The sequence below is a fragment of the Scyliorhinus torazame genome, chromosome 6, assembly GCF_047496885.1.
Source record: "Scyliorhinus torazame isolate Kashiwa2021f chromosome 6, sScyTor2.1, whole genome shotgun sequence".
Taxonomy (NCBI): Eukaryota; Metazoa; Chordata; class Chondrichthyes; order Carcharhiniformes; family Scyliorhinidae; genus Scyliorhinus; species Scyliorhinus torazame.
This window is the reverse complement of record NC_092712.1, coordinates 190,026,545-190,048,931: the sequence shown is the minus strand read 5'-3', so window position 1 is coordinate 190,048,931 and position 22,387 is coordinate 190,026,545. Positions and strand designations below refer to the sequence as shown.

Below are 22,387 nucleotides of genomic sequence, written 5' to 3'. Positions count from 1 at the left end.
ACGCCAGTGTCATCAGCACTGTGATGCAGTTCAGTAAGAAACATGATCTCAGTGCGGGCGGCCATCTTAAGCGGATGACCGGAGCCGCCATCTTATGCCAGAAATGTGGCAATCGACATGGCCCATGGCAAAGTCCAGCATATGGAAAAGTATAGAACATAGAACATTACAGCGCAGTACAGGCCCTTCGGCCCTCAATGTTGCGCCGACCTGTGAAACCACTCTCAAGCCCATCTACATTATTCCCTTATCGTCCATATGTCTATCCAATGACCATTTGAATGCCCTTAGTGTTGGCGAGTCCACCGCACTGTCGACAACGCCACCGACTTTAGTGTCATCTGCAAATTTACTCACCCATCCTTCTACGCCCTCCTCCGGGTCATTTATAAAAATGACAAACAGCAGTGGTGGTTGATGGGAAATGTTCAGACTGGAGTCCAGTGACTAGTGGTGTACACCACTAGTCACTGGACTCCAGTCTGAACATTTCCCATCAACCACCACCCTTTGTCTTCTTCCAGCTAACCAATTTCTGATCCAAACTGCTAAATCACCCTGAATCCCATGCCTCCATATTTTCTGCAGTAGCCTACCGTGGGGAACCTTATCAAATGCTTTACTGAAATCCATATACACCACATCAACTGCTTTACCCTCATCCACCTGTTTGGTCACCTGGGCTGTTTAGCACAGGGCTAAATCGCTGGCTTTGAAAGCAGATCAAGGCAGGTCAGCAGCACGGTTCGATTCCCGTAACAGCCTCCCCGAACAGGCACCGGAATGTGGCGACTAGGGGCTTTTCACAGTAACTTCATTTGAAGCCTACTTGTGACAATAAGCGATTTTCATTTCATTTCATTTTCATTCTCAAAGAACTCAATAAGGTTTGTAAGGCATGACCTACCCTTCACAAAACCGTGTTGACTATCTCCAATCAAATTATTCCTTTCCAGATGATTATACATTCTATCTCTTATAAACCTTTCCAAGATTTTGCCCACAACAGAAGTAAGGCTCACTGGTCTATAGTTACCGGGGTTGTCTCTACTCCCCTTCTTGAACAAGGGAACAACATTTGCTATCCTCCAGTCTTCTGGCACTATTCCTGTAGACAAAGATGACTTAAAGATCAAAGCCAAAGGCTCAGCAATCTCCTCCCTAGCTTCCCAGAGAATCCTAGGATAAATCCCATCCGGCCCAGGGGACTTATCTATTTTCACACTTTCCAGAATTGCTAACACCTCCTCCTCATGAACCTCAAGCCCTTCTAGTCTAGTAGCCTGAATCTCAGTATTCTCCTTGACAACATTGTCTTTTTCCTGTGTGAATACTGATGAAAAATATTCATTTAGCACCTCTCCTATCTCCTCGGACTCCAAGCACAACTTCCCACTACTGTCATTGACTGACCTTACTCTTACCCTAGTCATTCGTTTATTCATGACATATCTATAGAAAGCATTAGGGTTATCCTTGATCTTACCTGCCAAAGATTTCTCATGTCCCCTCCTGGCTCTTCTTAGCTCTCTCTTTAGGTCCTTCCCAGCTAACTTGTAACTCTCGAGCACCCTAACTGAACCTTCATGTCTCATCTTTACATAAGCCTCCTTCTTCCTCTTGACAAGTGTTTTGACTGCTTTAGTAAACCACGGTTCCCTTGCTCGACCACTTTCTCCCTGCCTGACAGGTACATACTTATCAAGGACACGCAGTAGCTGTTCCTTGAACAAGCTCCACATTTCCATTGTGCCCATCCCTTGCAGTTTTCCTCTCCATCCGATGCATCCTAAGTCTTGCCTCATAATTGATTTTCCCCCAGATATAACTCTTGCCCTGCGGTATATACCTTTCCCTTTCCATCACTAAAGTAAACGTAATCGAATTGTGGTCACTATCACCAAAGTGCTCACCGATCTCCAAATCTAACACCTGTCCTGGTTCATTACCCAGTACCAAATCCAATATGGCCTCGCCTCTCATTGGCCTATCTACATACTGTGTCAGGAAACCCTCCTGCACACATTGGACAAAAAGTGACCCACCTAAAGTACTCGAACTATAGCATTTCCAGTCAATATTTAGAAAGTTAAAGTACCCCACAGCAACTATCCTGTTGCTTTCGCTCCTATCCAGAATCATCTTTGCAATCCTTTCCTCTACATCTCTGGAACTTTTCAGAGGCCTATAGAAAACCCCTAACAGGGTGACCTCTCCTTTCCTGTTTCAAACCTCAGCCCATACTACCTCAGTAGACGAGTCCTCATCAAACGTCCTTTCTGCCACCATAATACTGTCCTTGACTAACAATGCCACCCCTCCCCCTCTTTTACCACCTTCCCTGAGCTTACTGAAATATCTAAACCCCGGCACCTACAACAACCTTCCTGTCCCTGCTCTATCCATGTCTCTGAAACGGCCACAACATCGAAATCCCAGGTACCAGCCCATGCCGCAAGTTCACCCACCTTATTCCGGATGCTCCTGGCATTGAAGAAGACAAACTTTAAACCACCATCCTGTTTGCCGGTACACTCCTGCAACTTTGAAACCTTACTCATGACCTCACTACTCTCAACCTCCTGTATACTGGAGCTACAATTCAGGTTCCCAAGCCCCTGCTGAACTAGTTTAACCCTCCTGAAGAGCATTAGCAAATTTCCCTCCCAGGATATTGGTACCCCTCTGGTCCAGGTGTGGACCATCCCGTTTGTAGATGTCCCACCGATCCCAAAATGAGCCCCAATTATCCAGAAATTATCCAGAAATCTGAAACCCTCCCTCCTGCACCATCCCTATAGCCCCGTGTTCAACTCCTCTCTCTCCCTATTCCTCGTCTCGCTAGCACGTGGCACGGGTAACAACCCAGAGATAATAACTCTCCTAGATCTAAGTTTCCACCCTAGCTCCCTACCTTACATCCCTATCCCTACCTATGTCATTGGTACCTATGTGGACCACGTCTTGGGCCTGCACCCCCTCCTCCTTAAGGATCCCGAAAACACAATCCGAGATATCATGCACCCTGGCACCTGGGAGGCAACACACCAACCGCAAGTCTCTCTCATATCCCCCTAACTATGGAGTCTCCAATGACTAATGCTCTACTCCTCTCCCCCCTTCCTTTCTGAGCAACAGCGACAGACTCTATGCCAGAGTCCTGTACCCCATGGCTTACCCCTGGGAAGTCATCCCCCCAACAGTATCCAAAGTGGTATACTTGTTACTAAGGGGAACGACTACAAGGGATCTCTGTACTGACTGCTTCCTCCCAGCCCCTCCCACCGTCACCAATCTATCGTTATTCTTCGGAGTAACTACATCCCTGAAGCTTCTATCTATGACCACCTCTGCGTCCCGAACGATCCGAAGTCCATCCAGCTCCAGTTCCCTAATGCAAATTTCCCCCGCAACAGTCAATCAGCAGCTCCGCTCTACTGCCCTCTGCTGGATGCCTGTCTTCACTTGAACAGCTCGGGTCTCTTGCACAGGTACACCTTCAAGTTAGGGTGGCCACAACAGACGTATGCAGATTTCCCCTGCAGCAGCCAATCAGCAGCTCCACTCTACTGCCCCCTGCTGGATGCCTGGCTTCACTTGAACAGCTCGGGTCTCTTGCATAGGTACACCTTCAAGTTAGGGTGACCACAACGGACGCATGCTAATTTCCCCTGCAACAGCCAACAGCAACTCCTCTCTACTGCCCTCTGCTGGATGCATGTCTTCACTTGAACAACTCGGGTCTCTTGCACAGGTACACCTTCAAGTTAGAGAGACCACAACGGACGTATGCAAATTTCCAGTGCAACAGTCAATCAGGAGCTCCGCTCTACTGCCCTCTGTTGGATGCCTGTCTTCACTTGAACAGCTCGGGACTCTTGCACAGGTACACCTTCAAGTTAGGGTGACCACTACAGGCATATGCAAATTTCCCCCACAACAGCCAATCAGCAGCTCAGCTGTACTGCCCTCTGCTGGATGCCTGTCTTCTCTTGAACAGCTCGGGTCTCTTGCACAGGTACACCTTCAAGTTAGGGTGACCACAGCAGACGTATGCAAATTTCCCGTGCAACAGCCAATCAGCAGCTCCGCTCTACTGCCCTCTGCTGGATTCCTGTCTTCACTTAAACAGCTCGGGTCTCTTGCACAGGTACACCTCCAAGTTAGGGTGACCACAACAGACATATGCAAATTTCCCCCACAATCAGCAGCTCCGCTCTACTGCCCTCTGCTGGATGCCTGTCTTCATTTGAACAGCTCGGGTGTCTTGCACAGGTACACCTTCAAGTTAGGGTGACCACAACGGACGTATGCAAATTTCCCCCGCAACAGCCAATCACCAGCTCCGCTCTACTGCCCTCTGCTGGATGCCTGTCTTCACTTGAACAGCTTGGGTCTCTTGCCCAGGTACACCTTCAAGTTAGGGGGACCACAACGGACGTATGCAAATGTCCCACACAACAGCCAATCAGCAGCTCCGCTCTACTGCCCTCTGCTGGATGCCTGTCTTCACTTGAACAGCTCAAGTCTCTTGCACAGGTACACTTTCAAGTTAGGGAGAAAGCAGGATTAGACTATTGAGTTGGATGATCAGCCATGATCGTGGTGAATGGCGGAGCAGGCTCGAAGGGCCAAAAGGCCTCCTCCGGCTCCTATCTTCTATGTATCTATGTATGCCCCAAATTCACTCCAACTATGCAGTTCTTGCTTTTTGGCATCTTTGATAGCTTTATCATCTAATTTATTGGAGGCCACCAAAATCTCATGAGCATCTGGGCTCTATGCCTAGTAGCATTCGCAGTCTTACCCATGTTCTGAGACCTTGACAAACTAGGTCCCCTATCTCACCTGGTATCTAATTCTGTACTGCTACTGCTTGATGCTTCCCTTCTGCTGTGGGATGTCCTTTCAATAGCTCACAACCTTTTCCTGCGAACCTGTTCACTATCCAATGTACTATCTGAACTGGCACTGCGTTTCTGTGCCCTCCATTTTTGAACTTCATGTTCCCAATCCATTCTCTTGACACCCTCCCCTGAATGCTGTACATTCAACCAATGTTTATACTTTCCAGTGGTCGTCCCTGCTCTACAAATAACAGTTGCATTCTTCCATTGACTAGACCCTTCAGGCAAGTATGTCCTTTCTGTACCAACTTTTGGCAGTTGTCCTTTCGGAAAAATTGCCTGTTCTAATTCACCAGAAGTATGTGTTCCTCTACAGAAACCCTGTCTATATCAATTAACTGGTCCTCATAGGTCTGTAACACATGCATACCAGATGACCCTGGTTCCTCATCATGTCTGTCTGTTCTGTCTAAATTTGAAAATTTATAATCTGTACCCAATATCCTTGATGAATGTACCCGAACAGGTTAATTGCCAGATTGCAAAACAATTGTTTTGTCATCTATGCCTATGATCTTCCCTGGGCTTTTCCATTCATTAAACTTGTCTCTCATATAGTATACAATGTCTCCTTGCTGAAAAACGGCATTTGATGACCGCACATTATGACTTAAAGCTCTGCAAATTCTTTCAGAGACTTCTGCTTGCAAAATAGCTGTTCTACTGCTTTGTAATGCATTTAAAAGCTCAGCAAAGGCAGAGATAATTGCAGTCCATTCCCAAGCTGGAGGCTGGTCATCCAAAATGGACGGAATTTTAGGATTTCTACGAAACACTAATTGATAGGGACTATAGCCCCCAACCATCTGCAATGAGTTATTTGCATGTACCGTCCATGCTAAGGCTGAATTTAACTTGTAATTTGGTCTACCTGCCAAAATTTTCTGGAGCATGTCATCTATTACTGCGTGGTTTCTTTCACATACACCATTACTAAATGGGCTTTCCGCAGCCGTATTCATAACTGGGAAATTCACATTTTCACACATATCCCTAAACTCATCATTTGCAAATTCTCCCCCGTTGTCTGTGAGGAATCTTGCCGGTTGGCCCATTCCTGTTCCTATCCATTTTTCCATGATCTGAACCAGGATTTCTCTCTTTTCTTTACTTCGTACAATGGTTGATTGACTAAATCTGGTCGCTAAATCTACAAAAGGCAAAATAAATATATTGTTAGCTTTTTCCCAGATCTTAAGGTCCATTGCTACAATGTCGTTAAAATCCCTGGCCAAATGTAGGATTACCATCAGTCATGATGGCGTCCTTCTGTACTTCCTACAAACCTCACAGTGATCAATAAACTGTTCTCTCAGCTTAGTATAGTCTTCATCCCTTACCCCTGCATCCTTTACACAGTAACCATCATCTGCTACCACTGTTAGCATCTGGCTGCTTTTCAGTAAAGGGGCAACTGTTCTGCTCCTTTCCCAAGACACCTTTATTTTCCTTGAACACACTCTATACAAAACTCTATTAACACACCACACCAAACAAGTGCCACCAGCAACCTCTTTACATATCAGTGTCAATTATTGGATACTTAACATCAATGAGACATCTAATTGGAATGTCTCTTAACCCATCCCTTACCAGATGATACGTATATAATATTACATGATGGGGATAAGCCACTGGCTGTATCTGTATGCAGCTCCATTACAACAGTTGATACTGATACCATGTTACCAGACGTGGCTGTGTCAGAATGCAGTTCCACGAAGTTGGATGATACGTATATACTATCACAAGACGAGGGTGAGTCACTACTTGGTCTGTCTGGAACAGAGGACTTGTGTATTGTAATTTCGAGTAACAAGGAGCCATCACCTAGGGTTCAAGTACAAGATGCAGGGACAGCACCCAACGCTGGGGATGCAAATCCAACCCACATACCAGAGTGCGAGGCTCTGCAGCCGGCCGTTGAAGGTGCAGACTTGAATACCACCACACAGTCCCTCAGAAGTATGGCAACACGAGATGTTTCTGCAGATGCCGCACAAACTACTGCTTCGATGGCGCAGGCTAGCAGCAAGATGGGTGCTACCAGAGCCAAGCGATAAAAGAGGAGCAGTCACAAAATCAGTCACAAAATTGTTCTAAAAAAAACCGAAGAGCAGGAGAGTTGGGGATACTGTGAGTCCCACTTATGACACCAAGCAAGAAGACATCAGCAATGTGGCCGACAAGCCAAAGAGTACACAACAACGCAGCAACAAAACGTATTTGTTGAATGTTAGAACAAACAAGGGTTTGCTGTATCTGCTCAATATTAATAATTATGTTTTTTATCTAATGGATTTCTTGGAGTGACTTGTGAAAAACTATTCGCTCCTCTTCTGCCATCTTTTTATAAAATCACAATTCAAAAAATCAATAAAGCCACTGTATAAATAGAATCATGAGAAAATGCTTTTACAAAATATGTAAATGACCTATTAATATTTAATCCATATACATTTAAGATCTCAAGGTTAAATTTATATGCTCTTGAGGAAAGGCCATTTGTCCCTCTCAAATTCAACTCTCCCATTTAAGCGCAGAGCTGCATTTGGATTATTTTTCTCCAATGAGTTTAATCTCGACCATTCTACCCAGCAGTTTATTCAAATAAGTTCACACTCTTTAAATAAAAAAAATCTTCCCTGTGATCTGTTTTAAATGCCCTTTTTGTTTGCCTACATCTACATTCATTGGTCCTTTTTTCCTGCTTTATTTAAGAGCACTGTTTTATTTTACCTAATCTAAATCGCTTTGGGTGCAATTTAATGCGCAAACAACAGATTGCTAAGTGTGGTAGCAAGCGGGTTTCCCGGCGCTCGGCCCAGTGAGGCCGAAAACGCGTTTCAACATTAATTGGTCCGCTTAACGAGGCCCCACGGGCTTCTCGCCACAAATGAAGGCTGGCCATACGATTCGCCAGACTGTGCTCGCCAGGCCCCCACTAACAAGGTCGAGCAACATTTAAGCAGCACTTGCTCAGCCAACCTCTGCCAGCCTCAAGATTTGAGGATACAGATCTGGCCAGGCTCCTAGACATAGTGGAGGTCAGGAGGGATGTCCCGTTCCACTTAGGGTCCCGGAAGTTCAGTCACAGGACAGCCAGTGCTGCCTGGGATGAGGTGACAGCGGCTGTGAGCGCCGCGAGTGTGACCAGGAGGACTGGCCTCCACTGACGGAAAAAGGTAAACGGCCTACACCGGGCAGCATGAGTGAGTCGACACCAACGCCCCCTCCCCCCCACCTCCAAGACCTTTCAGCCCCCACGTGAGCATCCACTCCCGCAACCCTCCATGCGACTCCCAAACCTCCCTCCACCCCGCCCCTCTCCATTCAACACCACCCCCAACCACCCTCCACCCCCCCAACCCTTCTATCACACCCCCCTCTCACCACTATGAACCACGCGCGTGGCTAACAATTACCTCCCTTTGTCACCTCGAAAAAAGCTCTCCCACTACCATCGGGAGCGGGTCCAGACTGGCGGTGGGGTGCCGGATATAAGAACCCTCATCTTCTTCGAGGAGCAGGCCCTGGAGGTGACTGCGCTGGCCGGGGATAGGGTGATCACCCACATGGAGCCTCCCAGGAGAACACCTCCGAGGGGAGCTCCGAGGAAGATACGACCGAGGCATCACAGCTGTTCTCCCCACCCTCCACCAGCATAGATACACATATCTCTGTGGAAAACGTTAGTGGTCAGGTTTCTGGGGCACAACCTGGTGAGCACCACACAGCTGCTGATGTATATCAGGTGGAGGCAGGAACTCCAAGGCGAGACAGCAGTCGGAGGTCTGCTGGATCCCAAAATCCGGCTGGGTCCCAGCCTGATGTTGAGTCTGTGGAAGAGGCATTCCCAGAGCTGATGGAGGTTATAGGGAGCAGTCAGGACATTCAGAGGGAGATATCAGCAACACTCCAGCAGATCCATGGCTGATTGGAGGAGTCCCAGAGGCTATGGGCGCAGGAGATGGTATCGGCAATGAGTTGCACTGAGACCAACACTGCTAGGGTGGCGACCATAGCCAGGTACACGACATCAGCTCAACTAGTGAAGATGTCCAAAGCGTTACACAATCAGTGATGGCCAAGGCTGAGGGTTTCGACAGAATGTCCGACTCGCTGGGGAATGTCACCCATTACCAAACTGACCTTGATGACGTTCTTGGGAATGGCCGAGCACTGCGGTGCTTGCCCCAGTCACAGGTGGGCATTGCCGAGGCACTACAGGGCATCTCCCAGTCACTGAGCAGCATCGCCGAGGGCATCGACGTGATGGTGCAGACATTGGGGGTCCCCCAGGGCTGGCAGAGCCAGATGATGCAGGGGCAGCCGGGACTTGAACCAGCTACCTCTCTGTTCCAAGTTGAACCTCAAGGCCCTGTGGGCACCGAACAGGAGGAAGGGCGCTGAGTTCCAACCCAGACCCATCCTATGGAGTGGCGACGATGGTCACGCACCTGATGATGCCGCATCTCGTAGCCAGCACCCAGAACAGAGCGGCACGGCTAGGCATATGACACTGACAAGAGGGCTAGAATACAAGGCCAGGGATGTACTTCTGCGGCTGTAACAGGCTCTGGTCAGACCCCATTTGGAGTATTGTGAGCAGTTTGGGCCCTGTATCTAAGGAAAGATGTGCTGACATTGGAAAGGATCCAGAGGAGGTTCACAAGAATGATCCCTGCAATAAACAGCTTGTCATATGAGGAATGGCTGAGGACTCGGTGTCTGTACTCGTTGGAGTGTAGAAGGATGAGGGGGAACTTATTGAAACTTACAGGATATTGCGAGGCCTGGATAGAGTGGACGTGGAGAGGATGTTTCCACTTGTAGGAAAAACTAGAAGCAGAGGACACCATCTCAGACTAAAGGGACGATCCTTTAAAACAGAGATAAGGAGAAATATCTTCAACCAGAGGGTGGTGAATCTGTGGAACTCGTTGCCGCAGAAGGCTCTGGTGGCCAAATCACTGAGTGTCTTTAAGACAGAGATAGATAGGCTCTTGATAAATAAGGGGATCAGGGGTTATGGGGAGAAGGCAGGAGAATGAGGATGAGAAAAATAACAGCCATAATTGAATGGCGAAGCAGACTCGATGGGCCGAGTGGCCTATTTCTGCTTCAATGTCTTATGGTCTTATGGTCTAAGTGAGCCAGGGCCCTACGGCCCCAGAGCTCTCAGAGAACGCGCACCAGGGGCATTGAAGGCCAAGGGATGAGGTAAGAAGCTGGCTGCCTCCACCTCAGATGTGTATATTGGGTACACACTTTGAAGTAGCTGTAGAGCTAGGAAGACAAAATACATCGAGAATCGCTGAGGGCACCGGGTGGTGGGGTTGGGTGTTAGGTAGGGGGTGAGGGGGGTCTGGGGGTGAAGAGGGGGGAGTGGAACTATTTGGAGTGTGGGGAATGTTACACACAATAAAAACTCTTGTGTACAACCAGCATGATGCCTCTGTCACTCTCGTCCGCAATGCGGGCCGACCTCCGAACCCTTGGCACATCTCTTCATGCAACCCCTCCCTCCCCAGTACACCGCGTGCAGGTGATGGGTGTGAGCGAGCACTCAGCAAACAGACAGGGGTCAGACTATGGCATAGATTGAGGAGCACCGGCGCTCAGCTCTCTGTGGGTTATTATCAGCCCCTTGCCCATGACAGTGACGCGCCAACACAGTCCCAGCACCCTGGAGTGATATTACACCAACTCTGGGAGGTTGGGAAATGGCGATGGGGAGTGGATAAGGTGGCAGTGATGGACCAGGCCACATTCTAAGTGAAGCGGGTTCCTCCCAGCCTCGTCTTCCAGCCTCTGCTGGTCCGGTGCCTTCTCATTATCCTCGTCCTCCTCCTCTACGGAGGTGGTCACATGTTCCTCATCACCAACCACCAGCACGACGTCCCACTGCTGTACCAGGTTGTAGAGGGCACAGCAGACCACCAGAAACTGGGCGACCCGCCGGGGGTTGTACTGCAGGGCACCACCGGAGCGGTCGAGGCATCGGAACCGCATCTTGAGGAGTCCGATGCACCGCTCAATCACAGCCCGGGTGGCTGCATGTTCCTCGTCGTATCGGGTCTCCACTTCGGTGTCCGGCCTCCGTACTGGTGTCATCAGCCAGGTCCTCAGCGCGTACCCCTTATCCCCCATGAGCCAGCTGGCCATCCTGGGATGGTCCTCGAAGAGGCCGAGGATAACCAACTGCCCCAGGATGTAGCTGTGATGGACATTCTCCAGGAAGCATGCACACACGTGCATGATCTTTACGTGGTGGTCGCACATGAGTTCTATGTTCATGGAGTGGAACCCCTTTCTGATAATGTCCGGCACTCCCAGATGGCCTGATGAGTGCAGGGCTACATGCGTGGCATCTATTACTCTCTGGACCTGGGGCATCCTGGCGATGGTGCAGAAACCTGCTTCCTGGGTATCTGGCTGGGCTTGGTCCATGTCAAAGACGATGTAGTTTTCCGCCCGGGCAAACAGGTTAACCATGACCTGTCGGATGCACCTGTGGGCTGTGGCCTGTGAGATGCCACACGGGTCCCCACTCAAGCCTTAGAATGAGCCGGATGTGTTAGGCTACAGGGCTGCGGTGACCTTGACGGCCACCGGGAGCGGGTATCCTCCTACTCCTAGGGCAGCACGGTAGCATAGTGGTTAGCACAATTGCTTCACAGCTCCAGGGTCCCAGGTTCGATTCCAGCTTGGGTCACTGTCTGTGCGGAGTCTGCACATCCTCCCCGTGTGTGCATGGGTTTCCTCCGGGTGCTCCGGTTTCCTCCCACAGTCCAAAGATGTGCGGGTTAGGTGGATTGGTCATGATAAATTGCCCTTAGTGTCCAAAATTGCCCTTAGTGTTGGGTGGGGTTACTGGGTTATGGGGATAGGGTGGAGGTGTTGACCTTGGGTGGGGTGCTCTATCCAAGAGCCGGTGCAGACTCGATGGGCCGAATGGCCTCCTTCGGCACTGTAAATTCTATGATAATCTACTCCATGTGGTGCCAAGTCCGCGAGGCCATGGCACACATGCCACACCGTCTCCTTGTTGAGGCGGAGCCTCCTGCGGCACGCGCTGTCCGTCAGCAATGCCTGTATACCCTGACTGTCGTGGGATTCCCCCTCTGGGTCCTTCCCTGGCCTGATGGGTGGGAGGATCGTCAGGGTGTGTGGCACGGCCTGGCATTCCGCCACCTCGAGCATCTGCTGATGCTGCAGCTGCCGCTGTGTCCAGTGTCCGGCCGCCCGGCCTAGCAGCAGCACCACTATGGCAGGTTCTGGGTCCAAACTCCCTTCCATAGCATTCAATTTCTGTAAGGCTTAGAGAGAGAGTGTTAGACTGACACCCCGGGACCCATTCCCCCATTGAACCCCCCCCTCCCCCTACCCAGATCGCCCTGCTCACAAACACCCTGCCGCAGCGGGACCTTCGCATTGGACCCCAGACCTGATACCCCAGACACTTGGACCAGGCACTGGTCCCATCCCCGTGGTATTCACCCATCCACTGGCCGTGGACATGTCCCCGAAGCTATGTCTCTGGGTGTTCGTACGTTAACTGCTGCGTGTGTGGTGTTGCCTCCCACAGTGTTCAGGCACAGTCACCAGGCATCTTGGTCTGATTGGGATGCTAATCAATGACTCCCACAGTCTACATGGCCTGCCCACCCACGGGAATCCACGTAAGTAGTGTGAAGTGCTCATGTAACCACAATTTCCAATTCCCTATTAGCAATAGCCTCAGCTGCCTGGTTAGAGGCCTCGGCAGTGGGTGGGGATTATGGGTGGTCCGTGGGGCAGACAGGCAGGGACAAGGGTTGCCCTGGAACGGGTACACACAATCCAGAGGTTGGCATGGTGGTGCCGTGCACAGTTGCCCCCCTCGGTTGCCTCCCTCTAGGGCCTCCCCCTCCCCCTCCCATTGTAGCCCGCTCCTGCGGAGGGTACCACCCAATTGGACGAGAGTTCTCCCCCCCCCCCACCGAGGACTGGGATGGCAAGCCCAGCGCCCCCGAGCTCTTTGCCTGTGAGCAAAGATGGCAACTCACTGATATTACAGAGATGTAATATATATATTACTCATTTGTCTTGCTGAGTTGTATTTAACTTGATAATAAATAGTCGAAGTCTTCCCACTGATGACAAATTATTTATTGAGTAACAAAATAATATACTTGTAAGTTCTTTTACTTTATTACTTTGACCAATAATAGACTTAACTAAGACTAGATTAAAATAACAGTATAATACACTGCACTCTGAGCTGATCACGTCTATTCTCTAGCTGCAATACACACACACTAACACTAAGAAAGAGCGGGAAACTCCTTATTTAGTTCCTGTTAGTGTTGCCATCTAGTGATCATCTGACTGTACTGACTGCACATTAACTAATCATGGGCAGCACGGTAGCACACGTGGCTAGCACTGTGGCTTCACAGCACCAGGGTCCCAGGTTCGATTCCCTGCTGGGTCACTGCCTGTGCGGAGTCTGCACGTTCTCCCCGTGTCTGCGTGGGTTTCCTCCGGGTGCTCCGGTTTCCTCCCACAGTCCAAAGACTTGCTGCTTAGGTGGATTGGCCATGCTAAATTGCCCTTAGTGTCCAAAAAGGTTAGGAGGGGTTATTGGATTATGGGGATTGGGTGGAAGTGCGATCTTAAGTGGGTCGGTGCAGACTCGATGGGCCGAATGGCCTCCTTCTGCATTGTATGTTCTATGTATCTATGTATGTGTTAACATATACAGAGATCACTATACTCACCTCCTCAGCTCGCCGCAGAATCCCTTCCGCCAGGTTCACATTTTCAAAAGGAGTACTAATTGGCGCCAGTGTGACCACTTGCTGGGGAGGCCGCTGAATGACGGGAGGTCGATGGATATGGGGTCGCTCTTGTTAATTGTATGGAACTAGGGCTTATGTGGTGATAATTGATTTCTTGCCAGGCTACTGCGTGATCCCGATTTCGCATATGGAAGCAGCCCAGTTGCATCGCAAACTCTTTGGCGCCTGTGTGTTTCTCATTTTCGGCCTTGAGTGAGAGCAAAACAAGACCAGAGAATCGTGCCCGTAATCCCATTTTGGCCACAATCGCTGGATGTTTCTTGGTGCCTGCAGCGCCGAGAATGACCATTCTACCGAACGGAACTCTGTTATTTTTTTTGGCCGTGGTCGGGAACACCCACCCTGGTCACACTTACCTCGTTTCCTGCAGTGCGGGAAGATGACTACCGGATTGGCTGCAATTTCTACATGCCACCCTGATCTTTTGAACCCCCCATCTGCTCCTCCACTGCAGCCTCCGGACTCCCTTCTTCCCCAACGTACCTCTTAGGGGTTCCTCGAGCCCCCCCCCCCCCCCCCCCCTCACCCCACCTCTTAAAGACAGGGCACACCGGGTCCAATCCTTGGCACAGACAACCTGGCACCCAGGCACCTTGGCAGTGCCACTGGGGCACCCTGGTAGTGCTAGAGTGGCACTGCTGGTGTGCCCAGGTGACAGTGACAAGGTGCCAGGCTGGCAGTGCCAAGGCACTTAGGTGGCAGCAGGAGTGCCAGAGTACTACGCTGCCTAGAGCCCAACCACCTGGGGGCCTCCAATGGTGTGGGCCATCCCCCAAGGTGCCATTATGCCTGGTCTACATTTGCACGGAAATCTGTGCTAAACGGCACCATGGCAAGGTCTCCCAGCGAGGCCATTAGTTCTCATCCACCCCTTGTATATTTGGGGTAAGACTTGTGTCTGTGTATTTTTGTAGCATGTCTTCTGGTCATTCCATTGCAAGGCACTAACATTGTTTCAATTAACATGCATGACGTATTAGAAACGGATCAGCCTTTTTAATCCTTTTGTTAAATTGGGCAGAGCTTTAAGCAAACTGCCCACTTGCACCAAGCGTCAAGCAGCTGGGGCCTCGGCAGTAGCGCCCCACTTCCAAGTTAACAGACCAATCACATAGTGCAGGCGTGATGACGACACTCAGTGAAGGACTTCTATTAAAAGGGATCCTGGAAGGGCTTGGAATGGCTGCGACCATCTTTCACTGTGAAGGCTTGTATAAGTGAAGAAATAGACCACCCACCGGGATGTGCTGTTTCTCCAGATAAGAAGAAAGAGGCCACAAAGACTGGTGAAAGAGGTGTAGTGGGAAATTGGCTGTGAGCTGCAGGAGTCAGGTTCCAGGATCTGGAAGCAGTGTCAGAAAAGGTTTAAGCCATCATTCTCTGACTTCACTAGCATTTTTCTGCACAACACTCTTCTGTCCAACACATTCTGCAGTTTCACACATTTCTTTCACTCCAGGCATCTCCTCAAACCTCCATCTGAACAATAACTTATCCTTTCTTCACCTTGCACGCATTCCTCACAGTCACTATATACAAATGCTCTCATTCCATCCTCATATTCTACTTCTTACGCTCAACACTCTCTGCTTTTTCTCATTGCAGGTCAAGAGAACCCATAAATCCAGGGGGAGGCACAGACGAGGACTCGACCTGCAGCGCAAGCCACCTTGACTACGTTAGAGGAGAGCACTTTAGAGATTAACCGGGTGACATTGACATTAGACATCAGCAATGGAGAGATGGGGTGGCTCACAGAGCTGGTAACAGAATTTGTTAACATGCTGCCACTTGGCATTTAACATTCACTTACTTTGAATTACTTTCAGCACAGTCTGAGCTGTTCAAATCTACACAATGTAGACTTTGAACATTTTTCCATCTGTCAGTTCTAATCAATGTCTATCATTTCCTACAGCTGCTGAAAAGGTGCTAGAGCTGCTGGAGCAGGAAGAGGCCAAAGATCACTCAGAGGAGGGCGAAGAGTCTGAGGATCACTTTCACATGACACCTGGTCACCCTGTACCCTCTCAGATACCCAAGCCTCAATGGAGAGAGACTCCATTAGAGATGATGAGGTTGTCACATTACATGTGAGCAGGTGCTGGAGCCAGGGGCCGCAGTGGAGAGTGCCTTTCGGATAGTGCAGGGCACACCAAACAGTGGTCAACTGGATGAAAATACTCAACTCTTGGATGCCTACATGATTGGGGAACGTGTAGAGTAGCAGTGAGAAATATTTGTGCTTCTGTCAGCTTTTCCAGAGGCAGTGCACACCCTTAGAAAGAAATTAGAGGAGTCCGTCCCAAACAAAAATGCTATAATGTTTCAGGCGTTTGCACAACGTCCACATCCACGGAAAATGTAACCACCTGCATGGAAAATCAGATGTGACAAGCAAGCAACTAATTGTTGTCTCTGACCAACGGCCTGAGTGTGATTGTTGCTTTATACATAATGAAGCAAGTCCTCACCTTGGTGGCTCAGTATCCCACTGACATAGAGCAAAGTGCTCCCCAGCTCTGGGCTTACAGGAAAATGTAGCTGTCTACAATCATTCTGTACCAATTACTGGTACTTTATGACAGGCTGTCCCAGACCTGCCCAGCCACCCGAATTGCATCTTCAATGCCCCAGTGGGTTTCTCAGTGATCACTCTTGAGGTCATGTGGCTCTTGTTAGACTTCTCCTTAGTATCTGTGGAACGGTTCCTGACAAGAATCATCAGCCAGGTCCCCAAGAAGCCACCCACTCACACTTTGTGGAGGTATGAAAACCTTTGGGAGACGTGACTGTTGCAGAATGAATGAATCATTGCAGCTTCCAGGATATCTTGCACTACAATCACAAAGGCCTTCCAGTGATCACATGCCAGTGAAACATTGAGGGAGTGAAATCCTTTACAACTGATGATGATCCCAGCCTGTCTGAGGGCATCTTCGTTTCCATACTTTTTGCATCCAGTGACTCCCTGTGCCTCTGGGAAGCCAGTGACTGCAGGAAAGTCAACAGCATTCTGGATCTGACTAATTTCATTCGTGTCAGAATGAAAATATGCAACAGCCTTGGAAAACGTGGTACTGGTCACCTGGAAGACACGAGCAGTTGATTGATTATGAGGAAAGATTGCAACGGCTGGGCTTGTTTCCACTGGAGTTCAGTAGAGTGAGGGTTGACCAGATTGAAGTATATAAGACCCTGAACCATCTTTAATGTTAGAGGTTGGCCTTTTAGGACAGAGATGAAGAGAAAGTTTTCTCTCAGGACTTTGGAACTCTGCCTTCGAAGGTGCTGGAGGCAGGGTCCCTGAATTGTTTTAAGGCAGAGGTAGATAGATCCTCATTGGGCAAAGGAATTCAAGGTTATTGGGGGTAGGCAGGAATGTAGAATTTAAAATACAAACAGATCTTCCATCAAATTTTCATTTCGTACATTTTGTTTTAAGTTTAATTGTTATTTTTTTCTTTTAGAACACAAACATCCGTCCAAATTATTTTTATCTAGAATACGGAAACCATGTTAGATATTATGTTTAATATAGGTAATTTTTGCACCACGTATTTTAATTTCACATTCCTGTATTCCTACTTAAATTTTAAATGGTTAGACAAACGTTTTTAAAGAAATTTAGAGTACCAATTATTTTTTTTTTCCAATTAAGGGGCAATTTTAGTGTGGCCAATCCACCTAACCTGCGCATCTTTGGGTTGTGGGGGTGAAACCCATGCAGACACGGGGAGAATGTGCAAACTCCACAAGGACAGTGACCCAGGGCCGGGATTCGAACCCGGGTCCTCAGCACCGCAGTCCCAGCTGGTTAAACAAACATAACTAGGAAAGGATCAGTGATAGTAAAGATGGGTCCAGAAGAGACAGAGGCAGGTGAAATTATAATGGGAAATAAGGAATGCAGAGATATTAAACAAATGCTTTGTACTTATCCACATGGTAGAAGACACAGAAAGCATTCAGAAAAAATGAGGAACCAAGGGTTCAGCAGAATGAGAAACTTAAAGAAATCAACATTCTGTAATGAAATAGCATGGGGAAAATCAATGGGACCAAGTAGCAACAAGTCCCCTGGATCCGGCAGCCTTTAGGCTGGAGTTTTTAAAAACATAGCTACTGAGAGTTGATCCATTGGTTTTGACTTTTCAGAAAGTATGAGATTCTAGAACAGTTCCCAGGGATTAAAATGTAGCAAAGGCAACCCTGCTTTTTAATAAAGAGGAGAGAGATAGAATGGGGAACTGTAGGGAATATCAGTATTAGGCAAAATACTAGAATCTAATAAGAGTAATGTGGTAACAGGACACTTAAAAAATCATAATATGATTGAGCAGAGTTAACACGGATTTATAAAAGGGAAATAATGTTTGACAAATTTGTTGTTTTTGATGCTATAACAAATGAGATGGATAAGAGGGACCAATGGATATGAGGGGTGGGATTCTCTGTTCGCCAATTGGCCGTAAAGTCCCTGTTTATGACCAAATCGGGGATGGCGCTGCTTTCGCAATGCTCCACCCCCTCCAAAGAGGCGTACTCGGAGATTACGGCGCGCGCCGTATCGACAGCCTCTGGATGTTGCCTGAGGCCCGCCCCCCCCCCCCCCCTCCGATGCTCCGCGCCCGACTGGCTGAGTGCCTGACGGCGTCGGCCGCATGTGGTCTCATCCGTCGGGAACTTGATGTGGCGGCTGCGGACTCAGTCCAGCGCCGCCACAGTCGGGGGAGGGCCGATTCGCGGGCAGAGGGGACTGTGCCAGGGGCTGGGGGCACTGTTGCGGGATGGTACGGGGCACAAGAGCCGGCCAAAGGGGGGGGCACTATTTCACAGGCTGGGTCCACGAGTGATCGGCGCCATGTTGCATGCCGCAGCCCCTGCAGGCCGCCTCTGTGCGCATGCGTGGCCACGGACCCGGCAATTCTGTGGCCCGTATCGGCAGCTCGAGCCAGGTTTTTATGCTGCTCGGCTGCTAGCCCCCAGCCAAATGGAGGATAGGTAGCCGTTCAACCCTGTTTTTTCCTGTCGTAAAATGCTACCGTTCCCACGCCGACGTGGGGGACATAGCCTCAAAATCAGAGAATCCAGCCCAGTGTATTTTGATTTTCAAAAAGCATTTGATAAAACTGCCATATAAGCAGTTATTACACAAAATAAGGACTTGTGAGATTGGACTGATATTAGCATTAATTGAGGATTGATAAATGGACAGAAGAAAAAGAGGTAGGAATAAACAGGACTTTTTCAGGAGGAGGACTGTAACTAGGATGGCACTCCAAGGATTTGCACTTGGTCCCAGTTATTTACAATCTATATTAATGACTTAGATGTGCGGTCTGAGTGTAACATATCCTAGTTTGCTGACGTAGAAGGGTATGTGGGAAAGTGAGTGGATACAACAAGTAAACAGTTAAGAATTGTCAAAAATATAAATTTTTTAAAATTGTTGCAGTCAAACAAGGAGCTGCAAAAGAGAGGAGCCATTCGACCCATCCTCACCTTATCTTATCTAAATCTTCACCCACTCCCTTACCCACTTCATCCGCTCCCTTCTCCACTTCACCTACTCCCGTACCCACCTCACCCACTCCCTTACCCACCTCACCCACTCCCTTACCAACCTCACCCACTCCCTTCCCCACTTCACCCACTCCCATTCCCACTTCACCCACTCCCTTCTCCACTTCACCCACTCCCATTCCCACTTCACCCACTTCCATTCCCACTTCACACACTCCCGTTCCCACTTCACCCCACTTCACCCACTCCCATTCCCACTTCACCCACTCCCTTCCCCACTTAATGCAGGTAGCCGCATGATACATTGCTGACAGTGATATTGCAGGCATTCACACTGCATTTGGGCGAAGTACATCCTCTGCGGTTGCCGTGTCAATAAACACAGCATTAATTGAATGCAGGTGGTGTTTCACTTGAGCACATATAAAAGAGACACTGAAACTGTACTGCCGTGGAGTTAGGAGCTATAAGCTTGTAGGATTTAACTCGAAATACATGTAAGATTGAGTAAAGATTGGCTCCATGACTACCCTACACTGAATGACTATCTCAGTTAAAACACTACTGAGCTTTGGTCTCCTTCCTTAAAGAAGGACATTCTTGCCTAGGCCACGGCATTTTATCCTATGAGGAGAGATTGAGTAGACTAAGCCCATGTTTCCTCGAGTTTAGAAGATCATCTAATTGAAACATATAAAATTCTTAAGGTGTTTGATAAGGTAATTGTTGAGAAAATGTTGAGTAACATTGATTACTCTTTTACCCAAGAATCTCAAAGAGTCCACTTTCTTTCATCAGCACCTTGTGCATCAAACTAGTTACCTCACCAACAAAAAAGCAGTGCCCAAATCTGTTTGCTGCCATTATTTCCTGTTGCTCTCATTTTCTACTTGTTGTATTTCATCTTTGCACTGTAACCCAATCTCTGCCCACTTTCCTGACCTCATTCTCCATTATATTCCTTCCCTAACATGCTCCTTCATTACTCTTCTACAGCCAACTCAAATGCAGTCACATATCATAATTAATATTTTACATTCACCAATTCTTGTAGCAGTAAAAAGACACGCTCTAATGGTTTTCTTTGGTATTTTTCAGATACAGGATATTCCAGATAACATAAGCAATGGAATACCACAAATTGTACAGAATGGAAGACCAACATGATGAAAAGAATATTTCAGAGAAATAACTTCTCAGCAATTAACTGCATGACGAATGTGATATTTTTACATTTCCCGTAATTATCAATACCAAAGTGTGGAGTTCAGCAGGTTTTCACGGGACCATTTAATAAACTGTCCTCTGTTGGAACGATCAGAGTGTCAGAGTGGCACTGCATTCTCAACCAAGCTAAGAATGCTGAGCACTGAGTTTTCAGCAAGATGTTAAGCAGATTCAAGAGCCAAACATATCTCTGTTCAGAAATATTTTGTGAGAAATCAAAGACTAAGAAACATCACTCAACAGATTTTCAAGAAGCATGCAAGAAGTTATTATCCTTAGCTTTCAAAGAAAGCACTTAACGTGAAAGATTATTGATATTCAAAAGTATTTTTTGTGGAATGCTATCAACGCTAAAAATGATCTCCAAGTTATGGTATCTATGCTGAATGCACTAAAATATGTACGCAATGAGTAAGCGTTGGACAACTGAACAACTATTTATTCTCTAATTCTATATTTAAAAGTTCCGAATCAATATTTTTCTATAAATGTTATTCTGTCTTCAAAACAAACAACATGGTAAATAAACATTGTGTCATCAGTCTACACTTCTGCTTTTTAAACACATTTTGCTTTCTCTCTCTTATAATGCAATATTAGACCTGTCTTGTTTGAGAAAAAATAAACTAACGGTATTGAAGATTGTGGCGCACAAAGACTCCGTGAGACAAACAGAGTGAAGTCGATGAGGCTTTATTAAGCGTGTCTGTTCCCCAGCAGCCCGATAGTAAACTGGCATGCGGGGGAAGGCACCGGCTTCTTATACTTCGCCTTCAGGGCGGAGTATGAGGTCAACGGCCAACCAGGACCCGGGATCTGTCAGCCAATGACATTAGGGCTTCCAGTCCCACATGACCCCCAATACATACTACCACAAAGATTTCATCATATACAAAGGGGGCTGGATTCTCCATTTTGGAGATAAGTGTTGATGCCAGTGCAGAATTTGTGGAGTTCCATGACAGCAAAACTGGTGCTGCACCCGGACTGATTCAGTTACTGTTAAGGGGGCTAGCACCGATGCCACGTGGAACACAATCAATTCCAATGAGAAACGGTGCGGGATTCACCGGTTTCACGATTGACACTCTGGAGACTGGCAAGCTGCAGCCGCATATACACACTACACTCCCCACACACAACGTCCCAGCCAACAAGATGACGGCAAGATACACGGCCCCACACTTCACCGATGCCAAGCTGGAGACCCTCCAGGGCGCAGTGGGTGCAGGAGCAGCTGATGGCCCTGTACCCTGGCCCGGGAAGCAGGCTGCCAGCCATTTGCCGTGCTCGGGCTCAGGTGGCAAAGGCGGTGAGCGCCATGGGCAACACCCCCCAGGCCGGCCAGCAGTGCCGAAGAAAAACTGCACGACCTCCTCAGGGCGGCCAAGGTGAGTAGGCAGCACTGTGCCCCTGGTGTAAACCACCGGCCCACACAACTGTAACCCTACAACCCCAACTCAGAGGGCGGCAGAATGCCCACCCTGCACGACATGCCGGTAGCTGTACCGGCCGCCATAGCTGATGCCCTGGCCACTGAGGCCATCAGCTACCCACTCCCTGGGCTCCATGTGTCAGATTGTCTAACACAGTTACTTTCTGTTTGCACCCCCCCAGGGGAAGCCTGGCCACAACCGCTGGAAGCGGGAGAAAGTTGGAGGGGGACCGCCGGACTTGCGACCCCTCACCGTGGCAGTGCAGAGGGCCCTGGACGTGGAGGGCAGCCCGGAGGAAAGGGAGATCGCCGGGGTGGAGTTTGGCCGTGGGCAAGGAAGTAAAACCCTGCTGAGTTGCAGTTCCCTGTGCCACACATGTCAACCCACCCCCCAAAACCATCCCCCTCCCCCACCACCCTCACCCTCACATCACCCTCACCCCACA

The 22,387-nt window shown here is 48.6% G+C and overlaps 1 protein-coding gene across 2 annotated transcripts in view; it reads left to right on the top strand.

Annotated features, from left to right (window-relative positions):
• The window catches only part of LOC140425189 (transmembrane protein 196), an 81,021-nt gene extending 59,987 nt beyond the window's left edge, over positions 1-21,034 (top strand). For both annotated transcript variants that reach the window (XM_072509192.1, XM_072509189.1), the window contains one exon: positions 20,378-21,034. In XM_072509192.1, the coding sequence (XP_072365293.1) occupies positions 20,378-20,446 (69 nt within the window). In that variant the 3' untranslated portion in view covers positions 20,447-21,034. The remainder of the gene's footprint in view (positions 1-20,377) is intronic.
• Positions 21,035-22,387: the final 1,353 nt, after the last annotated feature.